Source organism: Lagopus muta, chromosome 26 (genome assembly GCF_023343835.1).
Source record: "Lagopus muta isolate bLagMut1 chromosome 26, bLagMut1 primary, whole genome shotgun sequence".
In the NCBI taxonomy this organism is placed as follows: Eukaryota; Metazoa; Chordata; class Aves; order Galliformes; family Phasianidae; genus Lagopus; species Lagopus muta.
The window spans coordinates 3,160,419-3,182,165 of record NC_064458.1 but is presented as its reverse complement, the minus strand read 5'-3'; the positions used below and the strand labels follow the sequence as shown (position 1 = coordinate 3,182,165).

General features: G+C 49.4%; 2 protein-coding genes across 5 annotated transcripts in view; one reads left to right on the top strand and one right to left on the bottom strand.

Moving 5' to 3' along the window:
- Nucleotides 1–669: 669 nt before the first annotated feature.
- Nucleotides 670–16,938, top strand: ACSBG2 (acyl-CoA synthetase bubblegum family member 2). Of its 4 annotated transcripts, none has more exons than XM_048927921.1 (15): nucleotides 670–798; nucleotides 4,292–4,421; nucleotides 6,856–6,935; nucleotides 7,269–7,510; nucleotides 8,504–8,592; nucleotides 9,111–9,231; nucleotides 9,677–9,757; nucleotides 10,207–10,356; nucleotides 10,532–10,708; nucleotides 11,369–11,550; nucleotides 11,826–12,059; nucleotides 12,745–12,962; nucleotides 13,801–13,940; nucleotides 14,844–15,090; nucleotides 15,467–16,938. In XM_048927921.1, the coding sequence occupies exons 2-15, from the start codon at nucleotides 4,297–4,299 to the stop codon at nucleotides 15,580–15,582; spliced, it is 2,202 nt and encodes a 733-aa protein (XP_048783878.1). In that variant the 5' UTR covers nucleotides 670–798; nucleotides 4,292–4,296; the 3' UTR covers nucleotides 15,583–16,938. The 4 variants fall into 4 exon arrangements, with proteins under 4 accessions (XP_048783878.1, XP_048783876.1, XP_048783877.1 ...); XM_048927919.1 differs by lacking the exon at nucleotides 670–798 and adding an exon at nucleotides 3,836–3,943; XM_048927920.1 differs by lacking the exon at nucleotides 670–798 and adding an exon at nucleotides 3,898–3,919.
- A 1,405-nt stretch (nucleotides 16,939–18,343) lies between these two features.
- MLLT1 (MLLT1 super elongation complex subunit) overlaps nucleotides 18,344–21,747 on the bottom strand; it is a 28,683-nt gene continuing 25,279 nt past the window's right edge. The window contains exon 12 of the mRNA XM_048927927.1: nucleotides 18,344–21,391. Coding sequence (XP_048783884.1) covers nucleotides 21,263–21,391 — 129 coding nt within the window. The 3' untranslated portion in view covers nucleotides 18,344–21,262. The remainder of the gene's footprint in view (nucleotides 21,392–21,747) is intronic.

The window sequence follows — 21,747 nt, the reverse complement described above, 5'->3', positions numbered from 1 at the left end:
GCTGCGATGTTCTCAGCGCTGTCCTCTCCTCTGCACCTGCTGCTGCTCCAGCTGTGTTCCTGAGCTGCTGGCAGGACCTGGCCCGTGCCTGCACACCACAAGGGAGAGAGGAATGTGTCTGGGAAGTGGAGGCGCTGGGGAGAGGAATATGCAGGAAAAACAAGGCTGGGGAATTTTTGGTCTGTGCTGGCACGGTAGCAGCAATAACTCATTTGAGGATGCAGCTGTTTGGCCATCAGGATAAACACTATCTTGGCTGTTGTGCAACTTCCCAACTGAGAACAGAAGACCTATTTGACTGCTTTTATACAAATAAAAGAAGCAAAGGGGGCACACAGGCTGCTGCAGCACAGGCTGCTGCAGCCAGGCTGCTCGGTGCTGTCGGTTGGTGCTCGGCGCTCTGAGCTGCAGCGCTGCCCACGAGCCCGTGTCCTGTGAGCAATCATCGCACCACTTCCTCTGCTTGCTAGGGCAAAGCCCTCGTAACACGGATAGGAAATAGACGTGCGGCCGTTTCCATCGCGTTCCCTTGCTCTCTGCTTCTGTTCGGGGCCGATTCACCCCTCCCCTGCAGCCGGGAATGGGCCGCGTGCGCTCGGTGTGTCGCTGCAGCGCGGGGTCAATAACCGCGGGTGACCTCAGCCGGAGGTGGGCGTGGCCACGCGGTCTTTCGAGCAGCGCGCGGCAGCGGAGGCCCCGCCCCCTTCTCCCGCGCGCGCTAAAGGGACCCCGCGTGGCGGCGCGCGGCCGCTGTTCCCGCGTCGCGCTGGGGGTTGCGCGCGCCCGCCCGCTCCTGAGGTAACGGCGCGTGCGCGCGTGCGCGGCGGGGCTGAGGGAAGCGAGCGGGTGGGGCGGTGGGCGCCGCTGAACGGCTGCCGCGTGGAAAAAGCTTCGGCTGCGTGAAAATCACGAGTGTGCGGGGATCGGGTTGTGAAGGGCTGCGCTCCTTAAAGCCTTCGTTTAGGAACGAGGTGCTTTTAAATGGAGCTGAAGTGTCGGTGAGTGGGGTGGGAAGTGAGAGCTGACTGCAGGCTGGATGGGAACGAGAGAAAATCCCGGCTGAAGGGCTGCGGGTGCGGGACGGAGCCGCTGCCCACGCCTTAATGCCGTGCGGGGATGTGGCGTTTGGTGCCGGTCGGCTCCGAGTCTGAAGGAAAAACAGAGAAAATCCGCCCTGAGTTCGATAGAAGCTGGCAGTGCGTCTCCAAAAGTGTATTTCCGTGCTTTCTGAGCGCGTGTGAGGGAATTTCCCTTCTGCAGACAGATGCGCGTTGCCCCGCGATGAAGCCAGCGGTCCTTTAGGAAAGAGGAACCGGCGGCAGCCCGTGAGGCGCGGCGGGATTCAGCCCGAGCTGCGCGGAGCTGAGCGGCCGGCCGTGATGGTTTACGTGGCAGAGAGAACAGCCACGTAACTCAGATACACAGCCCGGCTCTGCGTCGCCTGCAGAGAGGCGCTGCGCCCGGAGCCGCTCTGTGGGTGCCTTCGTTAACCCGAGGCTCGGAGCTGCTGTCACATCTCGCGCGCCCCGCTTGCTGTGGGCTCAGCCGTCTCCAGGCTGGGTTTGGTGCCTTGGGCTCGCTGTGCTCAGCAGGGCCGTCCCAGGGAGAGGTTACAGTGCTCAGAAAGCTGCTATCGCTGTACAGGTGATGTTTAAGAAAAGTGGGTTGCGAAGGATCTGTTTCCTCACTTTGTAAATCTGCAGAGAACTAGAAGTCCAACTTTTGCTTTTGTTGGAATTCTGTTCTGGATACCCGGTGAGGTGACAGTCGCAGTAAGGATTGGGCAGGCTCAGGAGTGCTGAGCATGTGAGGAAAAGGGGAAGAAAACAGCAGGGAGCAGAGGAGGCTTGTGGTAGCGAGCGTTGGGATGACTGATGAACATAACCTTAATTTGGATGGGTGTTTTTGAAGCTTTACACGTGTTTTGAGTGAGGGCATGTTGAGATCCTATCATCAACGAAACCTCCAGCTCTGTAGCTCTGCCTGTCGTGTGTGCACACAGCTGCACTGTTAGCTTGTTCTGGAAGCAGAGCTGTTTCCATGAAATAGTTCATAAACTCGCAGGTCTCCAGGATACAGCGCTCAAAGCAGGGGGCAGTTTGTAGTTAAACGACTTCTGCTTTCACACAGATGTAATTAAAAGGGAGCTTTCTCTCACCAGGCTTTTCTCTGGGTGTGTGTTCGTGTTTCTAACAGCTGTGGCACGTTGCAGAGGGTTAATTCCCCCACAAACTGTGTGTGCTCATTCCTGATCCTGTTCCCCCACCCATCAAGCTGCTGTGGGAATGAAGTGTGTGCGTCACCGGGTGCTTTGTGCAGCACAGCTGTGGTTGTGGCAAAGCAACACAAAGTATAGGGCCATAGCTAGATTGCTTGACAGAGCTGGTGAGGAGAGTACACGTTTCATACGTTTGCTGTATGAAATGCATGGCTGGCTTGGGCTCCCTCAGCCCTGCGTTCACAAGGGAAGTCACACAGCTAGGTTGCGCTTTGGCCGTCTGCTTGTGTGCTGATGTTTCATGATCCAAGTATATTTGGGTACTCCAAAAACTCTGCTGCTTGTGCTGTTCTTCTCTAGATGCTGAGGGCCATGTGGCATTAACACCTTGATTCTCCTGGGCGATCCCAGGCCCACCTGGAGTAGTGGTGCTTCTCCCTGGGCTTCCAGGCTGTGCAATCTCACGTTGCCCTGGTTGCCCGCAGGGTCTGTGGCTCTCAGCAGGTAACACGGTGAGGCACTGCAGGAGGGCTGTTGGGGGCTCCCAGGGCAGGCACTGTGCCATGCAGAAGCTGGCGTGCTCTTATAGACCTGGGTTTGAGTTCCTCCAGGCTGGGCAGGCAGCTTTACCCGTGCTCCACCGTTCTGCAAGCACTGGGCTACTCTGCAGAAGTAATGCCTGGGTTTCTCCCAGCTGCCTTATACAAAGAACAGAATAAACCACTGTGGTGTTTCAGTCTAGAGTGGGTGGGCAGCATTTGCCACTTAGTCCAATGCTTCTGAGATGGGATTTTGGAGACGCCCCTCTCTCTGCTGCTCATGAATTGCAGTTTTTTTAATTGTAGCTCGTAGCATTGTGCCCTTGTGCAGACGAGGAGTTGGAAGGGGGGTGTGCTTCTAGCCAAGAGAGCAGGTCTGCATGCTTGAATTGCAGCTGGCCGTGCCTTTCTCCACTGCTGGCAGAAGCAGGATGCTGCACAGTCACTTCTTCCTCCAGACCTCCAGGCCACATCTGATTCATTAGAGAAACGTCTCTTTCCTCTTGCTGGTATCTGTCATCGTTCCGGCAGACGTGCTCCTCGCATTGCCTGCTTTCTGTTGCCCTAATGGAGAAATCATTAACGCGGCATGCTAAAATCCAATTTTGTAAGGATGAAGGATCAGATTCACTTTTGAATCAGTTACAAATTCACGGAAGCAATTAAAGCTCAGCCTGTCAGGTTGTGAGCATCAAAAGCTTTCGATGACTGTAAACCTCTAAATAAAGACAGCATTGCTTTCAGTATAAGAAAATCCTTCGTTTAGATGATGAAACCCCTTAATGACAAAGGACTGAAGGCAGTGCTGAAAACACAGCAGCTGCCAAGCACCGATTCTTACGAGATGAGGTTTTAAATCCCCGGGGAGCAGAAATGCAGGGGGCTGAGCCCCCCCAGCTGCCCCAGGCGTGCACAGAGGAGCCCCGAACCTCCCACGCCCCGAGAGCTGAGCACGGCAAGCAGGCGTGGGGCCAGAGCTTCCTCATTAGGCGGCGGTGTGGGGTGACGGGCTGCTTCCAATTGCAAGGCAGGGAGCACATGACATAAGATGCTCCAGATCTGCCTCATGGGCGCTAGTTTAAAAATAAAGGGTATTTTGCATCGGTGCTGGTTCAGAGAGGCTGCGGGAGGAGAGGCTGCACAAAGGAGCAGACGATGCGTTGTAAGGCCGAGCCGGAGCACTGCGGTGGGTGAACGTGGGGAGGGCTGAGAGCTGAGCCTTAACATCTGGGGCAGGAGAGTGCAGAATGTAAAGGTTAACCTCGCTGTGCTTTTTGTAAGCTGTGATCGTCGTACTTGTTCTTAAGTGTGAGAGTGGGTGTGTAATCTCATTCTCATCAGGCTTGCCAAATGCAGCAGGCGTGATGTGAAGTGCACTTTGTCTGGTGATAGAATTTACCATATTTAATGCAGACATAGCAATCTCAGATCACATCAGCTTTGGGTTTGTCGTGGTCAGAAGGTCCCATGAGTTGAAGCTGATTTCACTGTACTGTTCGATTCCTAAATCCTAATTTAAAACCTGCTTTTACAGGGACGATGCTGTGTGAGGCAGAGGCGCGTTCGACACTTGCAGATCCGGTCCCCATGGCTTATCTCAGTGTGGATGCTCAAGGGAGCAGTGAGGTGTCGCTGGATGATATCACCATCAGCTCCTCAGCTAGGTTTGTCTAATCTGAGATCTTATTGGTTTTTTTTTTTCCTGTCATTACCTGTGTGCACAGCACATAGCTTGGATTCAAACAGACTTGGATTAATCGGGACATTCTGAGTTTTAGAGTCAATTTCAAACATTTCTTGCTACTTACAAAATCCAGAAGTTGAATCTGTGCTCTCATCCCCTGCAAAGAAGGAACAGAATTATTTTTACTGTGTGTAGCTACAGAGTGCAGAGCTCGGGGTAGTGTGTGTTTGATAGAGACCCAAGCCATAGAAATGGTAGAATGTTCTGCAGCTTCAGAAAGATGAACTTACAGAGGAACTCAGATAACTGTTAATTCAACCTAACTGGGAGGACGCTGATGAAATTCTTAGTAAGCACTGTGTGCACTTGTGAAGCATTGCTGTATTGTAAACCAGAGGTGAGCCTCTTTAGGCACAGCTTGTGTGCAGCATCTGTGCTGATTTTTACCAAGCTAGGCAGCCTTGTAGTCCCTCTGTTAATCTATGTAGCTCAATGCTGAAGAGCAGATTAATAATTGATTGCTAATCAAGTGTAATGGGGTAGAGCTAGCAGGCTTCCGAGGCGCTCTTTACCTATTTTGGGAGGGGCTGTGTAAAAATTACATATATTGTGGAGGAGGGAAAGATGGCTTTTGATTCACTGTAAGGGAAGTGGCTGCGGGGTTTTTCTTCTCGTATAACTGAGTCACTTCCATGCTTTGCCCGCGAAAGCAGGTGCAGAAATGATGCAGACCTTCTGCAGCAGGGGGGTAATCTGTGCTGCAAACTGTTCTCAGTGCTGATGAAGAAATGTGTACTGAGGAAGATCTCGTGATCCCTTCGGGAGAAATAAAGGAAACTGATGGATGTTTCTCTGGTTTCTACCCTGCAGATCAGGTAGAAGTGGTTCTGCTTTTGGGCAGTGCATAGGAGTAGCTGTCAAAGCTCTGTGCCTTAAATCATATCGTATGTCCAAAGCCATAATTGTTTAATATCCCTTAGAAATTCAAACAAAACATAAACTGGAGAGAAGCAATTTACAGCTTAGACTGAGATCACGTGGGGCTTTGTGGCTGATTTATCTCTGCTTTGATCCAGCAGAAAGAGAAGCAAACGTGAGGCTTGGCTGGCAGCCTGCTGGGGTTAGACTGAAGGGTTTGCATGGGACTGAGTGCTTCCTGGTTAGTGACAGTTAGTGAGCCGTGTTTTTGCTGTGCCTACAGACAGAAGAGCTGGGTGAGCCCTGTCTGTGATGTCATGGGGGGACCCTTCTGGAACATCACTGAGTGCTTGCAGGAAACCCATGCTCAATGTTGCAGTGGGGAAGAGTAATGGTTTGAAGGAGCAAACTCTGTCATGACACCCTTGAGCAGAGGTCCCCCAGGAAGGCTGCTTGGCAAGGCAAGGTGGAACTGTAGTTTCTCTGGGATGTAATCTTGGGTGGAGCAAAGCTTGGGCCTTTGTGCTGAGGTGGTACAAGTGGGGTCCGTGCAGGGTAGGGAACAAATATCACCTGCCTGTAGTTTGGAGGTGGGAGGTGTTGTTTTGGGGGCAGAACACAGAGACTCCAATACTAAATCTCATGGGGGCTGCCTTCCAATTTGTCACCTGAAGTGGGATTTGTGACTTAGTTGTTCCATGTTCTCATCGCTTAAAGCTTTACGAAAGTCAGTTTTGGAAAAGATCAGAGTAAGAACACTGTTCTACCAATGCAGACAGGAGGCTTTTACCAAATCTTGCAAGACTGAACGTAAAAAGGGCCGCTTTCATATGGAACCACAGTGCAAACTGCTTGAGGAGCACGGCTGAAGTAGAGGCACATCTGAGTGCCTTTTCAGTTACTTCACAAACATCTACTGGAGCCTGATGGATGAACTTTAGTAGGAGTACCTAAGAACAGGATTTCCTGCTAAATCAGTTTCCTGCTCTGAGCTGGCCTTACCTTCTGCAGGAAATCTCTGGGTTTTCCAAAGGGTCACTGGGTGGTTCTGCACTGCACAGCAGGAAGGCCTTGGGGCTGCTGCCCTCACTTCAACTTGCTTTTCTCCTACCTGTATCATGCACCAGCTCTGCACGCCTGTTTTTGTCCTCACCCTCCTCACTGCTGTTTCAGGCACACAGAGCGTTCAGGTGCTGGTAAACTATCAGGCTTTCTGGATGCTGTGTTCTTGTGTTCTTCTGCAGCGTATCTTCCAAACAGAGCAGCACACAAAAGCAGGGCAGGCAAAGATGGCACACTTGCTTAGGTGGGCCTGTTTTGTTCCTATATCCACGCAGCCTGAGCTAGTGAAATTAATAAAGCCAAGTACAGAACATCAGGAACCACTGATCTTTGGCACATGAGGATTAATGCAGTTAAGTGATGGAGCAAGCATGCCTCAGGCATTCTTCAGCCTCTTCTGTGCTTGTCCAGCACTGATTGCTTTTGCCTTGCAGAGCTGTTGAGGTCTGCAGCATGGAGCCAGCTGAAGATGCTAAGACAGAGAGATCTCAGGTGAACAAGATTGGCTTAACATGTAAGTGGAAAGTGCTTTTATTTACTGTTGTGTGCATAAAATTATTGTTTAAATGAGGGAGTGATTTGCAAAGCCATAAGAAGTGGTAGAAGTGTAGGATGGTCTGTCCAGAAACCTCTAAGCATAGACTTATGTCTGTGCTCCAAGGAGTAAGATGGCTCATGTCACTGACTAATGCAAACCTACCAGGTATTCATGTATTCCAGTCCTTCTTTTTAGTTAGTAATAATTAAAAAAAAAAAAAGGGGGGGACTGTTGGCATTTGCTCCTGTTTATATTTCTGTTATGGCAGCAGGGAGTTTCTAAATACGAGACGTTGATCTTTATCTCCAGCCCCTTTACCTCCTGCCTCCAGCATGTGGACAACAGAACGAGATGGAGAAGTGAAACTGAGGATGGATGAGGAGGGCGTAGGCAGCAGGACACCGAAGACTGTTCATGACCTGTTCCAAGAAGCTGTTAGCAAATACAGTGATTATCATGCTCTTGCATTCAAGAAGAATGGCCAGTGGGTAAAGCTGACGTACAAGATGTACTATGACAAGTGCTGGAAAGCAGCCAAAAGCTTTCTGAAGGTGAGCTTTTGTTGAATTCTACTCCATGTGTGTGTCCAGCCAGTGTGGCTGCTGAAGCAGCTGCAGTCAGCTGTGTCTTGAGCTGCAAATTCTCTGAAAGCTGATGAGACTTCAGGTGACAGGAAGATATTTGAACGTGCCATGAACACCCTGGTGATTGCTGCAGGGGTTTTGTACATGCATACAAATTGTTTCCACGTTATATTGAGAGAGAGGGACTTGAGGCATGTGCCAGACCTTGGCAGAGCCCCTCACCAGTCATCTTTCCAGGAGAAAGCATGAAGGAAGCTGCCTGTGAGTCCAGCTGAAATGTTCTGAGCCGTTTGCTTGTGCTGTTGGATATTAAGGCATTCCAAGAGAGAAAGCAGTGTTACATGTTCTCCCTGTCTTATCTTTAGAAAGTCTTATTTCCTGAAGTTACAGCCAGTTTTTTTCTCTCCACCCGTGCTGTGGTATCTTCCAGTGCATGCACTTCCACCCTGGTGCAAAACCAAAGAATGGCTGAAGCAGATTTAAAGACCTGAACTTCAGCAGCTGGAATTTCCTAGCTAAGTGTCTCCAATTGCCAGCAGAGCTTCTTCTGGTCATTACTCACATCTGACTTCTCTAACCTGTACTAAATGACTAAATGTCTCATCAGCAGTTGTTTAACTTCAACTTCTTACCTTCCAAGCCCAAGGGAGCTGACAGCCTGTAGTTCTGTAGCCCTGTGTGTGTCAGTGAGCTAATCATTGAATGCAGACCTGAGCAAATCAAGAAAACCCCTTTTTCCTTTAATTTCTCCCCTCCCACCTACTGATGTAGTTGGACAGTGTGATGATATGAAACTTTGATTGGTTTCATGCTAAGAAAGTGTGCTTGGGAAGTGCGTGTGAATTCCTGCACATAATAGTAGGAGCTTTTAGCCTGACGCTGTGCTCACAGCAAAGATCTGTGAATGAAGTGTTTTTAGAAGGAAAACAAGATTGCTGTAATCTCATCTTCTGTTTCAAGCTGGGACTGGAGCGTTTCCATGGAGTGTGCATCTTGGGATTTAATTCCCCAGAGTGGTTCATTGCTGACGTTGGAGCCATCTTTGCAGGGTAAGATGAGTTTTGGCTCTCACTGCGTTTTGTTTTAGCCTTTAGATATTAATCCTGCTTCTGATTTAAAGCAAAGCAAGCTCTGCTTATATTTGAACTTAATGAGGGTAGCTACAACCTAAACTCTCTTTACTTCATTACGAATTAATGAGACCGAAAAATCATATTTTAGCAAGGTACTTCTTTTTTAAAGTGAGATGAACAGTGGGTTAATCCAGAATCACAATTGGTTACATTTGGATTAAAAATGTGGTGGTGGGAAAGGTCAGAGCAGCACAGCACCCTTCTGTGTGAGACACTTTGGTCGGTTCTGACATTACCCACGCACAGAACAAAGCCTCTGTCCTTAGAACTAAGCTTTCTGCTTTTTCTTGTTGCCTTGTGGGACGTTCTTCCTGAGAGCATTCCTCTGCTCAAGTTTAAAATAATCTGATTATTTGCCAACAACTCTGCTTATCCCCCAGCACTGTCATTTTCTCTTTTCTTTTTCTCCATTTTTTCCCCCTTTCCTACTGCAGTGGACTCGCTGTCGGGATCTACACTACCAACTCTCCTGAAGCCTGTCATTATGTGGCAGAGAACTGTAGTGCCAACATTCTGGTTGTGGAAAACCACACACAGCTGCAGAAAATCTTACAAGTAAGTGGAGTCGTTGGATGAGAGGAGGCTGTGCGTCCTGCTGGTGGGTGTGGGAGGGTAAATCTGCCTGTGGGATGTGCTGGATCTGGAAGCAGATGTGAACTGATTAAGCCAACTTGATGTGTTCCATGTTTGATCCGGATGAGTGATCACTGGTGCTAAATCTTACTGTAAGATGATGGTGGTTCTGCAGCATGGCAAAGCCTTGAGCTTCAAGTATGATAATCTAGAATAAACAATTGGGGATCCCCTATATTGACTGGAACATCTCAGTCCTGATGATTACTGTGTTTACTGAGGCTTCCCTCTTCTTTTTCAATACCACAGATGAAATTCTCTAAGCTTTACTTCGAATGGAAGTAGCCACACTGAGTGGTGGTTTGCTTGGGATTGAAAGGAACAAGCAGGGTTTGCTCATTCTCATGAATCTCCCTTTCTAACGCAGATTGAGCATAAACTACCTCACCTGAAAGCTATCATCCAGTATGGAGAAGAGATAAAAGAGAAGAGACCAAATCTGTATTCTGTAAGTACTGGCATCTTACTGGATTGTAAATATTGGCTGTGCTTAGCTGGTGGCTTGGGAGCAACCATCACCTTCCACTGTCATGGCAAGTGTGCACTGGGTTCAGCACTTGCCTGGATGAAGTGGTAGATGTCTACTGTTGTTCAAACCTTGATAATCCACGTTGTAAGGGAAAGGTGCAACACACTGACCTCTGCTAGATGGCTCTGGGTCCCAGCTTTACTCCTGTTTAGCACTCCCAGGGCTGCTGCAGAACTGGGAAGCTTCAAGGTCGATCTGTCTCCTTTTCTGTTTCTTTCCATGCCTCCTGTGGCAGCCAGGAAACATCGTGGGGCTGAGATTCTGCTGCAGGATTGAACACAGTTTCTTACTCTTCATCTTGGGCTTAATTTTGTTTGTGAATCATAGCCTATATATAAAGTGATGAAGTTCTTCACTTCTGTGTACAGTGGAAGGAGTTCTTGGACCTTGGTGAAGATGTTCCAGATTCCCAGCTCCGTGAAATCATTGACTCACAGAAGCCTAACCAGTGCTGTACCTTAATTTATACCTCAGGGACAACCGGGCAGCCAAAGGGAGTAATGCTCAGTCACGACAACGTAAGTATCTCTGTATGGACATCCATTCTGAGAGCTGTGGCCCTGGGTGGGTGCTGAGGGCTGGCAGAGGTCAGCTGAAGAGTCACAGCAATTTACAGCCTTCGTTTGTGAGCTGCTTGTTGTGCGTTGTGCCTGCTGAGCTGCTGCTTCATGCTGGGTTGTGTTCTTGTTGCAGCTGACGTGGACACCGATAGCAGCTGGCCATTCCTTAATGCTGTTGGAAGCTACTGAAAAGCAAGAGCTGGTGGTCAGCTATCTGCCCCTCAGTCATGTTGCTGCACAGATTCTGGATATTTGGCTATCGATAACATTTGGAGGACAGGTTTTCTTTGCTCAGCCAGATGCTTTAAAGGTAAAAATATTAGATGACAAAAGAACTTGTGCTCCTCTACCTGCATGTGTAGCTGGGAGGGGGCGCTTGAATACAAACCTGGGTGGCTTAACAAAGCTTTCAGAATCACGAGATGTTTGTTTGTGTAGGGACAGAGCGCTCCTGTTTAAGGGTCTGTTGGTTTGAAGAGTGTGGGCAGCCTGACCTTTGCCTTTTGGGTCTGTATGACATGCCAGGATGAGCTGACCAAGGGCTTCACAACTGGGAGCTCCTCAATATCTCATCTGGCACCGCTTCCGTGCCCTGACGTTTTGGTTGAGCTCCATGTTTGCTGGATTTGCTCTGTCCATATTGCAAAATGCCCCCACCTTTACATCTGTGCCCTGGGAAGAGAATTTTGTCCCTATGCTGTGTCAGCATGGGATCAAGAGTGTTGAGCCTTGCTGTCTTGTCAAAACCAGTGCAGAATAGGAATGCTTCTGAGGCTCTTTGGTGGAACGTGACAAGAAGAAAGCTGGTGTTGTTCAGTGCTGCTCTGTTTGCACTCGGCAGCAGTGGCACTTCATCTGAAAACGATTCCTCAAGAGCTGATGGCAGTTTGGGCCTTGGCAGGTGAGCAGCACTGACCTGAATCTGTACTAAAGCACCTGTGAAAGCTGTGTTCAATTCTCTTCCTGTCAGGGCACCCTGGTAGACACCCTGCGTGAGGTGAGGCCGACTGCCTTCTTAGGAGTTCCTCGTGTCTGGGAAAAAATAGAGGAAAAAATGAAATCAATCGGTGCGAAATCATCGACGCTGCGAAGAAAAGTGGCATCGTGGGCCAAGGGGGTCGGGCTGCAGACAAACCTGAAATGGATGAATGGGTAATTACAAGCTAACTTAGGGGGGGTTATGAATATTAAGAGAACTTTAGCTCCCAGGGAGGAATTACGTTGTGTGGAGCAGGCCAGACTCGTGGGCTTCAATTAAAAACCAGATATAATGGTTGGTTGAGAGGGTGGGCAGCAGTGGTTGGAGGCGGGAGTGATTTCTATTGTTGGTTTTTACTGAAGAAGGCAAATTAGGAGATGGATGAAAGGAGGGTGAGGAGAAGTTTTACTTTCTAACCTGAGATCCTGTCGTAATTTCCCTTCCACAGGTATTCTGAGGTCCCGGTGAACTTCCGCCTGGCCAGGCACTTGGTGTACAAGAAGGTTCGGAAGGCCATCGGCCTGGATCGGTGCACCAGGTGCTTCACAGGAGCTGCTCCCATTAGCAGAGAGACTCTGGAGTTTTTCTTAAGTCTGAACATCCCTGTGTTTGAGCTGTATGGCATGAGTGAGAGCTCAGGGCCTCACACGGTCTCCATAGCTCAAGCGTTCAGGCTTACCAGGTAAATAACTGCTGTAAGCACAGCTCTGCTGGGAGGAGCAGAGATCCTTTAAGGTTTCTCCTGTGCCTGGCTTCTTTGTCTCGGCCACTGCAGCTCAGCCCCACGGTTGCAGCCAGTGGAACATCTCTGGGGAGCCAGTTGTGCAGATGAAGAGATCTGCCGAGGGCAAAGGCAGCATTACTTAGAGTTGGCCTGGATTCCCTGGGAACTGAGTGGAAAGCACAGGATTTGTGGGAGAAGCAAATTAGTGACTTCAACCCACAGTTCAACTTAATGTCAAATGAATAAATACAGTCGGACTCTTCTGCAGCTTTGAATGGCTCCTTCAGTCCCCGGGGGTTTGGGCTGCAGGGTAACATCACTGCTGGTAGAAGTTTGCCACCAAGATCATAAGTCTCCTAACTCAAAGCTCAGGTGTCTGAGGGCAGTGGGTGGAAGCGCCAGGTGTGTGAGCACTGATCTCTGCAGTAACAGCTTTCTGTACTTCCCTTTGCATAAGCAGATGCCTTTTAAATCTTTAAGTTCCCCATTGGAGTAGTTGTAATAAAAGGCTGCCTGGCTTGGTTCAGACACTTCAGGGTGAGTGGGTGCTGCTATCGTTTCGCTCTGCTGTTCAGCTACTGGATATAAAAATAGTAATGATGAAAAAAGCCTTGTGTTTGTGTTTGTGTTCTCTTTGTTGAAGCTGTGGGAAGGAAATGGCAGGCTGTCGGACTCTGATCCATAAACCAGATGCAGACGGCATTGGGGAGATCTGCTTTGCAGGAAGGCACATCTTTATGGGCTATTTGAACATGGAGGAGAAAACCAAAGAGGCAATTGATGAAGATGGCTGGCTGCATTCAGGAGATCTTGGCAAGTGTGATAAAGATGGATTCATTTACATCACTGGCAGAATTAAAGGTAATGCTGCACCTTGTCACTCTTGTGTCTTGGGGTCACGCAGTGCTGGGGTCGGAAGCATCAAGGCCTGATAGATTTTAGCTGTGGATTGCACAGAATATTGAGATACTTCTCCTTGTGAAGATTTTAATCTGAATATGGCTGCAGGGTTTGCTGCCAGCAAACATGTGATGCAGCTTGGGAAGGGAGAAGGATGACCTCTGAAACCAGCGTGTGTCAGCAGGGTAAGGCAGAAATCCTGATTTCTTCAGCAGCTTTGCTGCCTTGTGCGCCCTGCCGGCTCCCTCCAGTTCCACCTGGCTTTGCTGGTTAACCTGTAAGAGAAATCAAGGCTTAATGCTGTTGTGAAAATGGCTTGCAGCAACAACAGCTCTTGGCCAACACCAAACAAATCTAATTTCATGAAAAGCTCTAATCATGAGCAAGAGATAAATGGTTGTGCTTTCAGCAATCTATGAAAGACAATAGGAAAGGGGCTCAGCTCTGCTCTGCCTCAGTAAATTGTTGGCTTCAGTTTCTGAACAAGTTGGTTGGATTCCCTGCGGCCTGGGGTGACTGTGGACATGTGCTGAGGTGGTCGTACTGCACAGCCCGTGATCCCAAGCTGCAAATATCTGTGGAGCATTCGAGCAGCTCCTGCATGGCTGCTCATTTGCACACCTCAGTCCCAGCTCTTGTAGCCTGGCTGGAGTCTTTCTGGTTTGCTGCCTTCTCCAGATGTTGGGACACGCTCCTGATTGGGTCCGTGTTGCCACAGAGGTGCTATGAAGTCATTTCAGGTTGTGAAGGAAGGAAAAAGGAAGCCATAAGCAATAATCAAGATCTGGTTGTTTTCCAGAGCTCATCATCACGGCAGGAGGTGAGAACGTTCCTCCTGTTCCAATTGAGGATGCTGTAAAAGAGGCCTGTCCCATCATTAGCAACGCCATGTTGGTTGGAGACAAAGCAAAATTCCTTGCCATGCTTCTGACGCTCAAGGTGGGATTGATTGTGCCTGCTGAGTGGAAAATGGGGTGGGCTGAAAGGACGCAGATTATTGTAATACAGTGAGGTGAACTTTTGAATGTTCTACAGCTGCTGGAGCCCAGGGGTGATGCAGTGCATGGTTTGTAGCTGAGTTGCAAACACTGCTTGTACTGTAGAGGAAAATGAGCACTTGCCATCTGATCAGCCAACAACGTTCCACTGTTCAGGGCAACTTTATCTCTGTACCACCTCAGAGAGCAGAAACAGTACTAAGACAAGCTGAAAAAAGAAACTTGCTTTCCTTACCTAAATTTCAGGATCTCCCAGAGCAGTTCAGACAGTAATGAGATGTCAGCCATTTATTTTTAAAGACAGTGGCTTTAAACTCCACAGTGCTGTGGGGGTGGACTCCACTGCTGCCTCTGTCTATGGCTGGAGGGACCTGGTAGGCCAGTGTTTTTCCAGGACAGTGTTAATTGCTCATTAGTGAGGCTTTAGCTGCCAGCTTTCTTGCCCTTGTGCAGGAGATGCTGAGCCAGGCTCTGGTGCTGCTGTTGGGGTGAGGGGCAGTGCTGACTTCCAGCAGGATGCAGTGCTGCTGTGGGATGTGGGCAAGTAAAGCTCTGGCCCAGAGAAGAGGGGAAGATGGTGTCTTGCTTAAGTCTGTATGGCAAGTAAGGATTTGGAGCATGAGTTCTGAGCTCTGCTTGCTTCTGGGTGTTGGACGTAGCTGTTGAATATGTGGAGGCATGAAGGTGTTTTAGCAAGCAGCAGTTTGTATGAAGCATATAAAAAGTGGCCAACTGACAGTCGGTGCTGAGGTGGGGGAGAGACACAGCAGCTTTTGGGGGCATAAGGCTTTTTGGGCTGGAGGGGTTTTCAACATCAAGTGACCTCTCCTGACTTGTGTTGCAGTGCACTGTAAATATGGAAAGTGGGGAGCCGGGAGATGAGCTCACTGCAGAAGCTGTTGAATATTGTCAAAAACTGGGCAGCAAGGCTACTAAAGCCTCTGAAATCGTAAGCAGCAAAGACAAGGCCGTCTATGCAGCCATCCAGGCAGCAGTTTCAGAAGTCAACAAGAGAGCTGTCTCAAATGCCCAGAAAATCCAGAAGTGGGTCATTCTGGAGAAGGACTTTTCTGTCGGTGGCGGAGAGCTGGGTGAGTGGTGGGGGGGAACGGGGAGGTGGGTCCCACCTGTGGGTGTTGGACAGGCAGCACAAACAGAGCCTGGAACATGCAGCCCTGTGGCTGTGCTGTGTCAGCCTTTGGGAGGGCAGGTTGGGTTTTCCTGGACTTCCAGCTCTGCCTGACAGCACTGAGCTGAGCAGCCCTTGGTGCTGTGCTGTCTGCTGCAGGGGGTTGTGCTGGTTGTGTTCGGGGGGCAGCAGAGGTGTCGTTAATCACAAACAGCATTTAGAAGTCGGTGCTCTGGATCCTCCAGGCTTCCTTCAGCTCTGACATTGATTTGTGTCCCAAAATGATGCTGTCTGTAGTGCTGGCACTGTTAGATCCCCGTGCTGTGCGTTCTTCACAGGCCCAACAATGAAACTGAAGAGACCGGCAGTGGCACAGAAATACAAAGAGCTGATTGATGAGTTCTATGTGGATGCAAACACACCGACGGCGTCGGAGAACGCGCTGCGGCAGTGAGGGGGCGCGGTAGGAAACTTCCCCTGGTGCACAGCATTCTGTCAGCCTGGGCTCCCTGCAACCGATTCAGAGGGTTCTGCAGAAATAAATGACACTCAGCAACCACGCAGCCTTCCTGAGGTGCTTAGCCGTACATCTATGGGCCCTATGACTGCAGGGTGCTCACACCCCGTTTTCCTGTGTCTGTTCACATGCAGAGAGGTTGCTGTGTGTCCCTGATTTCTATTTTTCCTTTTTGTTTTTTATAAGGGCAATGCATTTACCGTGTCAATTCACAGTGTATGGTGTGTCTTTACCAAAGTTTTCTTTTCCCAAGCTGAATGTAAAACAACCAGGATCTGCCCTTTTCCTGCTGTGTAGGGAAGGCAGAGCTCCTTTTAGAGCAGTCTGTTTTGTTTTCCTTGATGCATGTTCAATTGCATGCTGATGACATGGGAATTATTTTGTATGGCTTTATCCACAACCCATCATCTGTTAAGTGAGGCCGATGCTGTGGGACTGCACACCCTGGCAAGTCTGCGTGGAACCTGGAGTTCACCAGGTGGGTTTGTGCAATACTTGGAGTCTGTTTCAGCTTCCTGAGTCACGAGGAAACCATAAATTATATTGTTTAAGTAGCATACATGGACTAGATTGTTTTAAAAGGCTGTGTTCACGTGTGTAACCTCTGCCTGCAGTCTTACAATCATAGAAACGTTGTTTAGGTGGCACTCTGGAGCTGTGGGGCTGTTGGCTGATGTACAGAGAAGTTTAGAGACAGCACAGGGAACAGCAGCTCCTGAGCTCCTCGGTGGTTCTGTGAGGCTCGTTCCTGTCTGTCCCTGCCTGGAGGGCCTTCAGATCCCCTCAGCAAATGAAGGACTGTTTGTAAAATGGCTTTTTTTTCAAACTAGAAATGTTTGATCTGAAAAGAGAGCGGAAGAAGTTGTGTGCTGGTCCTGACTCTTGTTTTTCCCTGGACAAAACAGGAGCACCCAGAGCTGTTGGGTGCTTTGAGTGGAAACGGCAGACAGGGAAAAAAGCAATGACCCCTTTAAATAACGCAGAGCTCCAGCAAACCCCTGCCTGCACGTTGTTGGTTCTGTGCCTCTGTCAAATCCTGCAGGGGTCAGGGAGCGTTTGCAGTCCTCAGAACCAGGAACCGCGGGGGGGTTAAAGATTGTATTTAATTGTATTTAATTTGGGCTCAGCACCACAGCAAACAGCTCAGTGAGGTGCCCACAGCGCCTGCATGGAGTGTGGTTCTGCACCATGGGAACAGCTGCTCTTCTTGTGCAACCATTTCTCAGCTGTGTGAGTTGGAAGTGTCTCAGCTTTCAGAGCAATGCCTAATAAATGCCCTGTGCTTTGTGTCTTCATGCTTTGGTAATTTTTGTACAACAGTGCTCAGCTCTGAGGTACAAAGGTCCAAACCAACCCTTCCGTATCACCACTGCATGGGAACTGTTCTCAATAAGCACCAAGGGTGCAGACGTGCTCCCAGCCCTGAGCACCCTGCACAGGAATTAAGCTCTGTAACAGCCTCTGCTCCCAGCCTCCAGGGGAGGAAGGCTCTGCCCCCTTGGGCTCAGTTGGACCCTCAGCCCCCAGCAGGAGCAGCAGCACCTGGGAGCTGTGCAGGCAGCTCAGGAGCTGCAAAAAGCACAGGGCTGGGTCTGAGGTTGAGGCCACAGCTGCAGTGCTTTGACTCAACACAGGGAGGTGACCACAGATGCGGCTGTGCAGAAGCAATGCAATGAACAGAAAACCCTGGAAGTCGTACTTTTCCATCTTACTTTATTTCACTTTTTCTAGAAAATTCCTCCGTAGTTCCACAAATTTAACAAAAAGGTTTAAAATTCAGGACAAACAATCCTGTAACGTATTACAAACATGATTATTTTTGTCATCTTGAAGTTAGTCTTGGGCCAGCTGAACTTCTTACAGCTGAGAGCAGAATTCATTTCCCAACACAACTCTGAAAATCCTCAAGTGAGAAGGTATTTAATACCTCTAGGCAGAAATACAATTAAAAATTACCTAGTTGAAGTACTTACATTTTTCTTTAGGAGTGCAAACTCATCTCTTCCGTTTTTGATGGCTATTTCGTGCCCCCATGACGGCAACGCCGAGCAGTTCTCATCTTTCAGAAGCACCACGTGGGATGGCTGTAGCATTGAGGTGAACCTGGGGTGGGACAGAGGAGCTCCAGCGCTCTGGAGGTGCCACGCGGGCAGAGCAGATGGGCTGAGCTCATCTTGAGTCTGAACCTCCCACCATCAAACACCACCGAGATCTGACAAACCGCTCCTGGATGGTTGCATCCATTTCTCTGCCAGTTCTGATGCTGGCGCAGCACACAGCACTGAGAACTGGTGGCAGCCATTGCACTTCCACGTATCCAGCCTGACCGCAGCGCAGCCAGTCTTGTCACCAACGCGTCCGCGACTCCTCAGCCGGCGCTCCGGGAGCCAGCCAGCCTTACTGCCTTTTGTTTTCTTTCTTTTTTAGTAGTAAATGTCAGTAATCAAAGCCTCAAGGCTTAATACATGCCAGACCGAGACAACAGGAAAATTCTCCTGACCCTTCTTTTGCCCTTTAATACGAAGGCCAAGGACAAAGGAAAAGCTGCGTCCTGATCTTAACCTCCAGCGCCATTCAAAGCAACTCTGACAGCCTTCAGACCGACCAGCACTGATCCGTGCCTTCAGGGTCGAGGTGAAGGACACGAAAGTAACCGAGTTCTGTCCACTTGCCATGGAAAAACCGTTATGGCTAGAAGTCAATTTTGGATATATATATATTTTTCCTTTTTTAAACAATGCAAATGCTACTACACATCCTCGAAGACCTGAAGCAATGCTGACAGCAGCACCGCCACCTCCTTCCTATTGAACAATAATCCATCCATGCTCTCAAGAGTGACACAAGAACAAACACGTTATCCACAAATACCTGTACACGGCATGTCCAGAACAGCATTCAGCCAGCCTATAGAGAATCTACACAGGGAACTCGTCCATATGCAACTAGGAGGGGACACCAGATGAGGCCCAAATTCGACCATCCTTTGTTTGCAGAGTCGTTCCTCCTGCGGTCCCCAACGCTACCACATACCCCAAAAAACAACAACTCTGTAGAACAACTAAGTACTTGCAAGAAACCTTTTAGTAACAAATCAGCATGTGCACACAATGGAGGAGAACTATTGCTGGGGGAACAATCCTATTTTGGGTTTTCAAGGAGATTATAAAGAGTCTAAAAAAATCCATGTGTAAAATACTTCTTATAAAAACCGAACAAAATTCCCATCGACGCTCGTCAGACTTCACAAATAAAGTCGGTTCCAGGGCAGGACGATGCCACAGCTGTGGGCAAAAGCCCCGCGTGCTTCCAGCCAGGCTCAGGAACGCCATCGCAGCGCTCGGCCCCACGGCAGCAGCAGTGACAGATCCGTGTGTGATGGAGGCAGGACGGCGACTCAGATCCTGACAGCGCCAGGAGAAACTGCTGCCAGGACGGAGAGCGCGGCTGGAACAGCTGCAGGAGGAGGAGACCTCGTGGGGAGAGCAGGCAAAGGCCTTGGGAGAACATCAGCACTGTGGCTGCCCGTCACCACCGCTCCACTGCTTGGGGGATGGCAGGGTCACAAACCCACCCTGCGTGAGGGCTGGGGCAGCTTCCTGTGTGCCACAGAGCCGACGGGGACCGGAGCAGCTCCAAATACCCACCACACCCAGAACAAAGCCGTGGACGCTCGTGAGCCACATCTGCCATCTCCAGCGCAGCACATCCCATCAGCAGCTGAGCTCCTCTTCCTGCTGTCCTCCACCTTCTCGCTGTGCACACAGGGCTTCTATCCAGGCTTGGCATCGTCCATCGGGAAAGAAAGCAGCTGAGATCACTGCTGTGATAGGGAACGCACCTGGCATGAGCTGGATTATTTTTCTTTTTATATATATAGGTATATACACACGCACGAGACACATGAAAGATGGTACAAAGACAAAATTAATGGGAATCGGGTCAACATGACCCAACTCAAACAAGCTTATCATCATATTGCCACTTCAGTTGATTAGTTGCAACATTTCCATGATAAAGAAAGGGGGAACCCAAAACAAGGGACTGCAATTTCATCACTGAGAAGGGACAGCAAACCCTGGAGCCACGCAGCCCCCCCACGGCTCTGCACAGAGCAGAGGCTCCTCAGGAGCTGCTCTCCTCACTGCCAGCAGCCCACCCAGCATTTGGCAAAAGCTTACAACGCTGATTGGAAAAAAAGGAGCAATTCTTCCCCCAAAAATACTGAATGTAGGGAACAGGAGCGTAACACAGCTTTGATAAGAGCTACAGGGCTTTCCCCATACCCACACGGCACACAGACGACACCTGGAGGTCTAGTTTAACTAGAAATACACAAATGGTTCTGGGTTAGTGTTCACTGCCACTTCTTGCACGGCTGTGAGGGGGAGGAGGGAGGAGGAAAGGAACCTGGTCTCACTCGGTGTTACATCAGTGTTTTCCAGGTGCGTCCCGAGATAAAATTCTCCCTTGTTTTGGTTTTCCCAAAGTACAGCCACTACTATAGGGGCCACTGTAGGAGATTCCTCTTTGAGAACATAGAACAAAACCAATCACGTATTTTGGCAAAGTTTTTCAACACTGACAAATGAAAAAGACAACAGGTGAGTCCCTTCCAGAGCACAAAACGCTTTGAAGATCGCTGTTCAGCTTTCATACACTAAAAATTGTCCACAAGAGGCATTTTAACAAACAAGTCAATCTTATTAAGCGCCCTTCCCCTGCCATAGCCATTAAAAAACAACAGAAAAACACACCCTTAAAATCATAAGACCCAACTAGGCCCTTCTTATACATACAGTACATACATATATATAATATATATATAAAATATACAGCTTACAGTTTTGTAGTCCTATTACAGTTAAAGCAGACTGAAAGGAGTGAGACTTTGTTTAGGAGCTCAGGTCAACAAACAAAGACGTCTCCAGACCCCAATGGGACACAGCAGATTGGAGAGGGCCTCTTAGGGAGCACAAACCACCCTGCAGGCAGCCGGAACAGAGCACAGCCCTGCAGCCACCGAACGGCAGCAGCACTCCGTGCCCAACTGCAACACAACTCACAGAGCGAGCCAAACCAGCATCTGTCTGCTTTCCTCCACGGCGGACCAACGAGACTCCCAGAGCTCCTCTGTCACCAGCAGCCTCTCGGCGAGCTTTGTAAAAGCCAACGCGGCACGGATGCTTCTCCACGGAGCTGAAGGAAACCGGACTGAGCGGAGCTCTCTGCAGGCTGGTCCCAAAGACCTGGGGAGGAAAACATCGCCCGCGCTTCTTCAGGTCTCAGAGGTGCCTGCAAACGTCCTTCAAACAGTTTCTTGAAGTAAAACCAGAAGGGCCGCGCTGCGGTCGGGCGCAGCCGTTCTTCTGCTCTGCTTAGGACCTGCGCCCAAGCGGACTTAGGAAGCTGGGGAGGACAGACTCAGCAATATGGGTGCTTGTTTGAAGCCTACAAGAAAGTGCAGCTGGCTGTGCATTCATAGAGCATGGCTGTTCTCTAAGGCAGTGCTTCGGGTGAATCGAGAGAATAAGAAGGCCTAGTTCCATGGGTTCGTTTCCTGGTACCAATAAAGGGGATTTCTGGTTTCAAAAGCAGCCTGCTTCCAAGGCCGAGGTCATGTTGCTACTGCTTCCAGGTAGCTCTGCAGCTTACGAACAGTTGTTTCATCCAGGGAGAAGAGGTCAAAGTCAAAGGTTGTGTTGGTAACGTTAAAATGCCCCGTTTCCTCAATGAGGTTCACAATCTGTAACGGAGATGAGCAACAATATCGATAGAGCCCGTAAAGATTAAGCACCCCAGAAGGACTGGCAGATACAAAGCAACCCTCCTCTCCTTTCTGTATCCCTTTAGAAAAGCCTCAGAGTCACGTGCCTCTCACAACCAGAAAATCTCCCAGAAAAGCAAAGCAGCTCCTCCTGCTCTAACTCAGTCTGGGAAGCGACCTGGGCACGTTTCCTCTGCCATCAGACAGCCCAGCTTTGGGACAGCTACCAGAATGACAGAGAGATGCACAAACCACACTTCAGTGCCTTTTTCAACAAAAGCAACGCATGCACATCTGATTACTTTTTTTTTTCTACAGATCTGCATTTAAAGTGA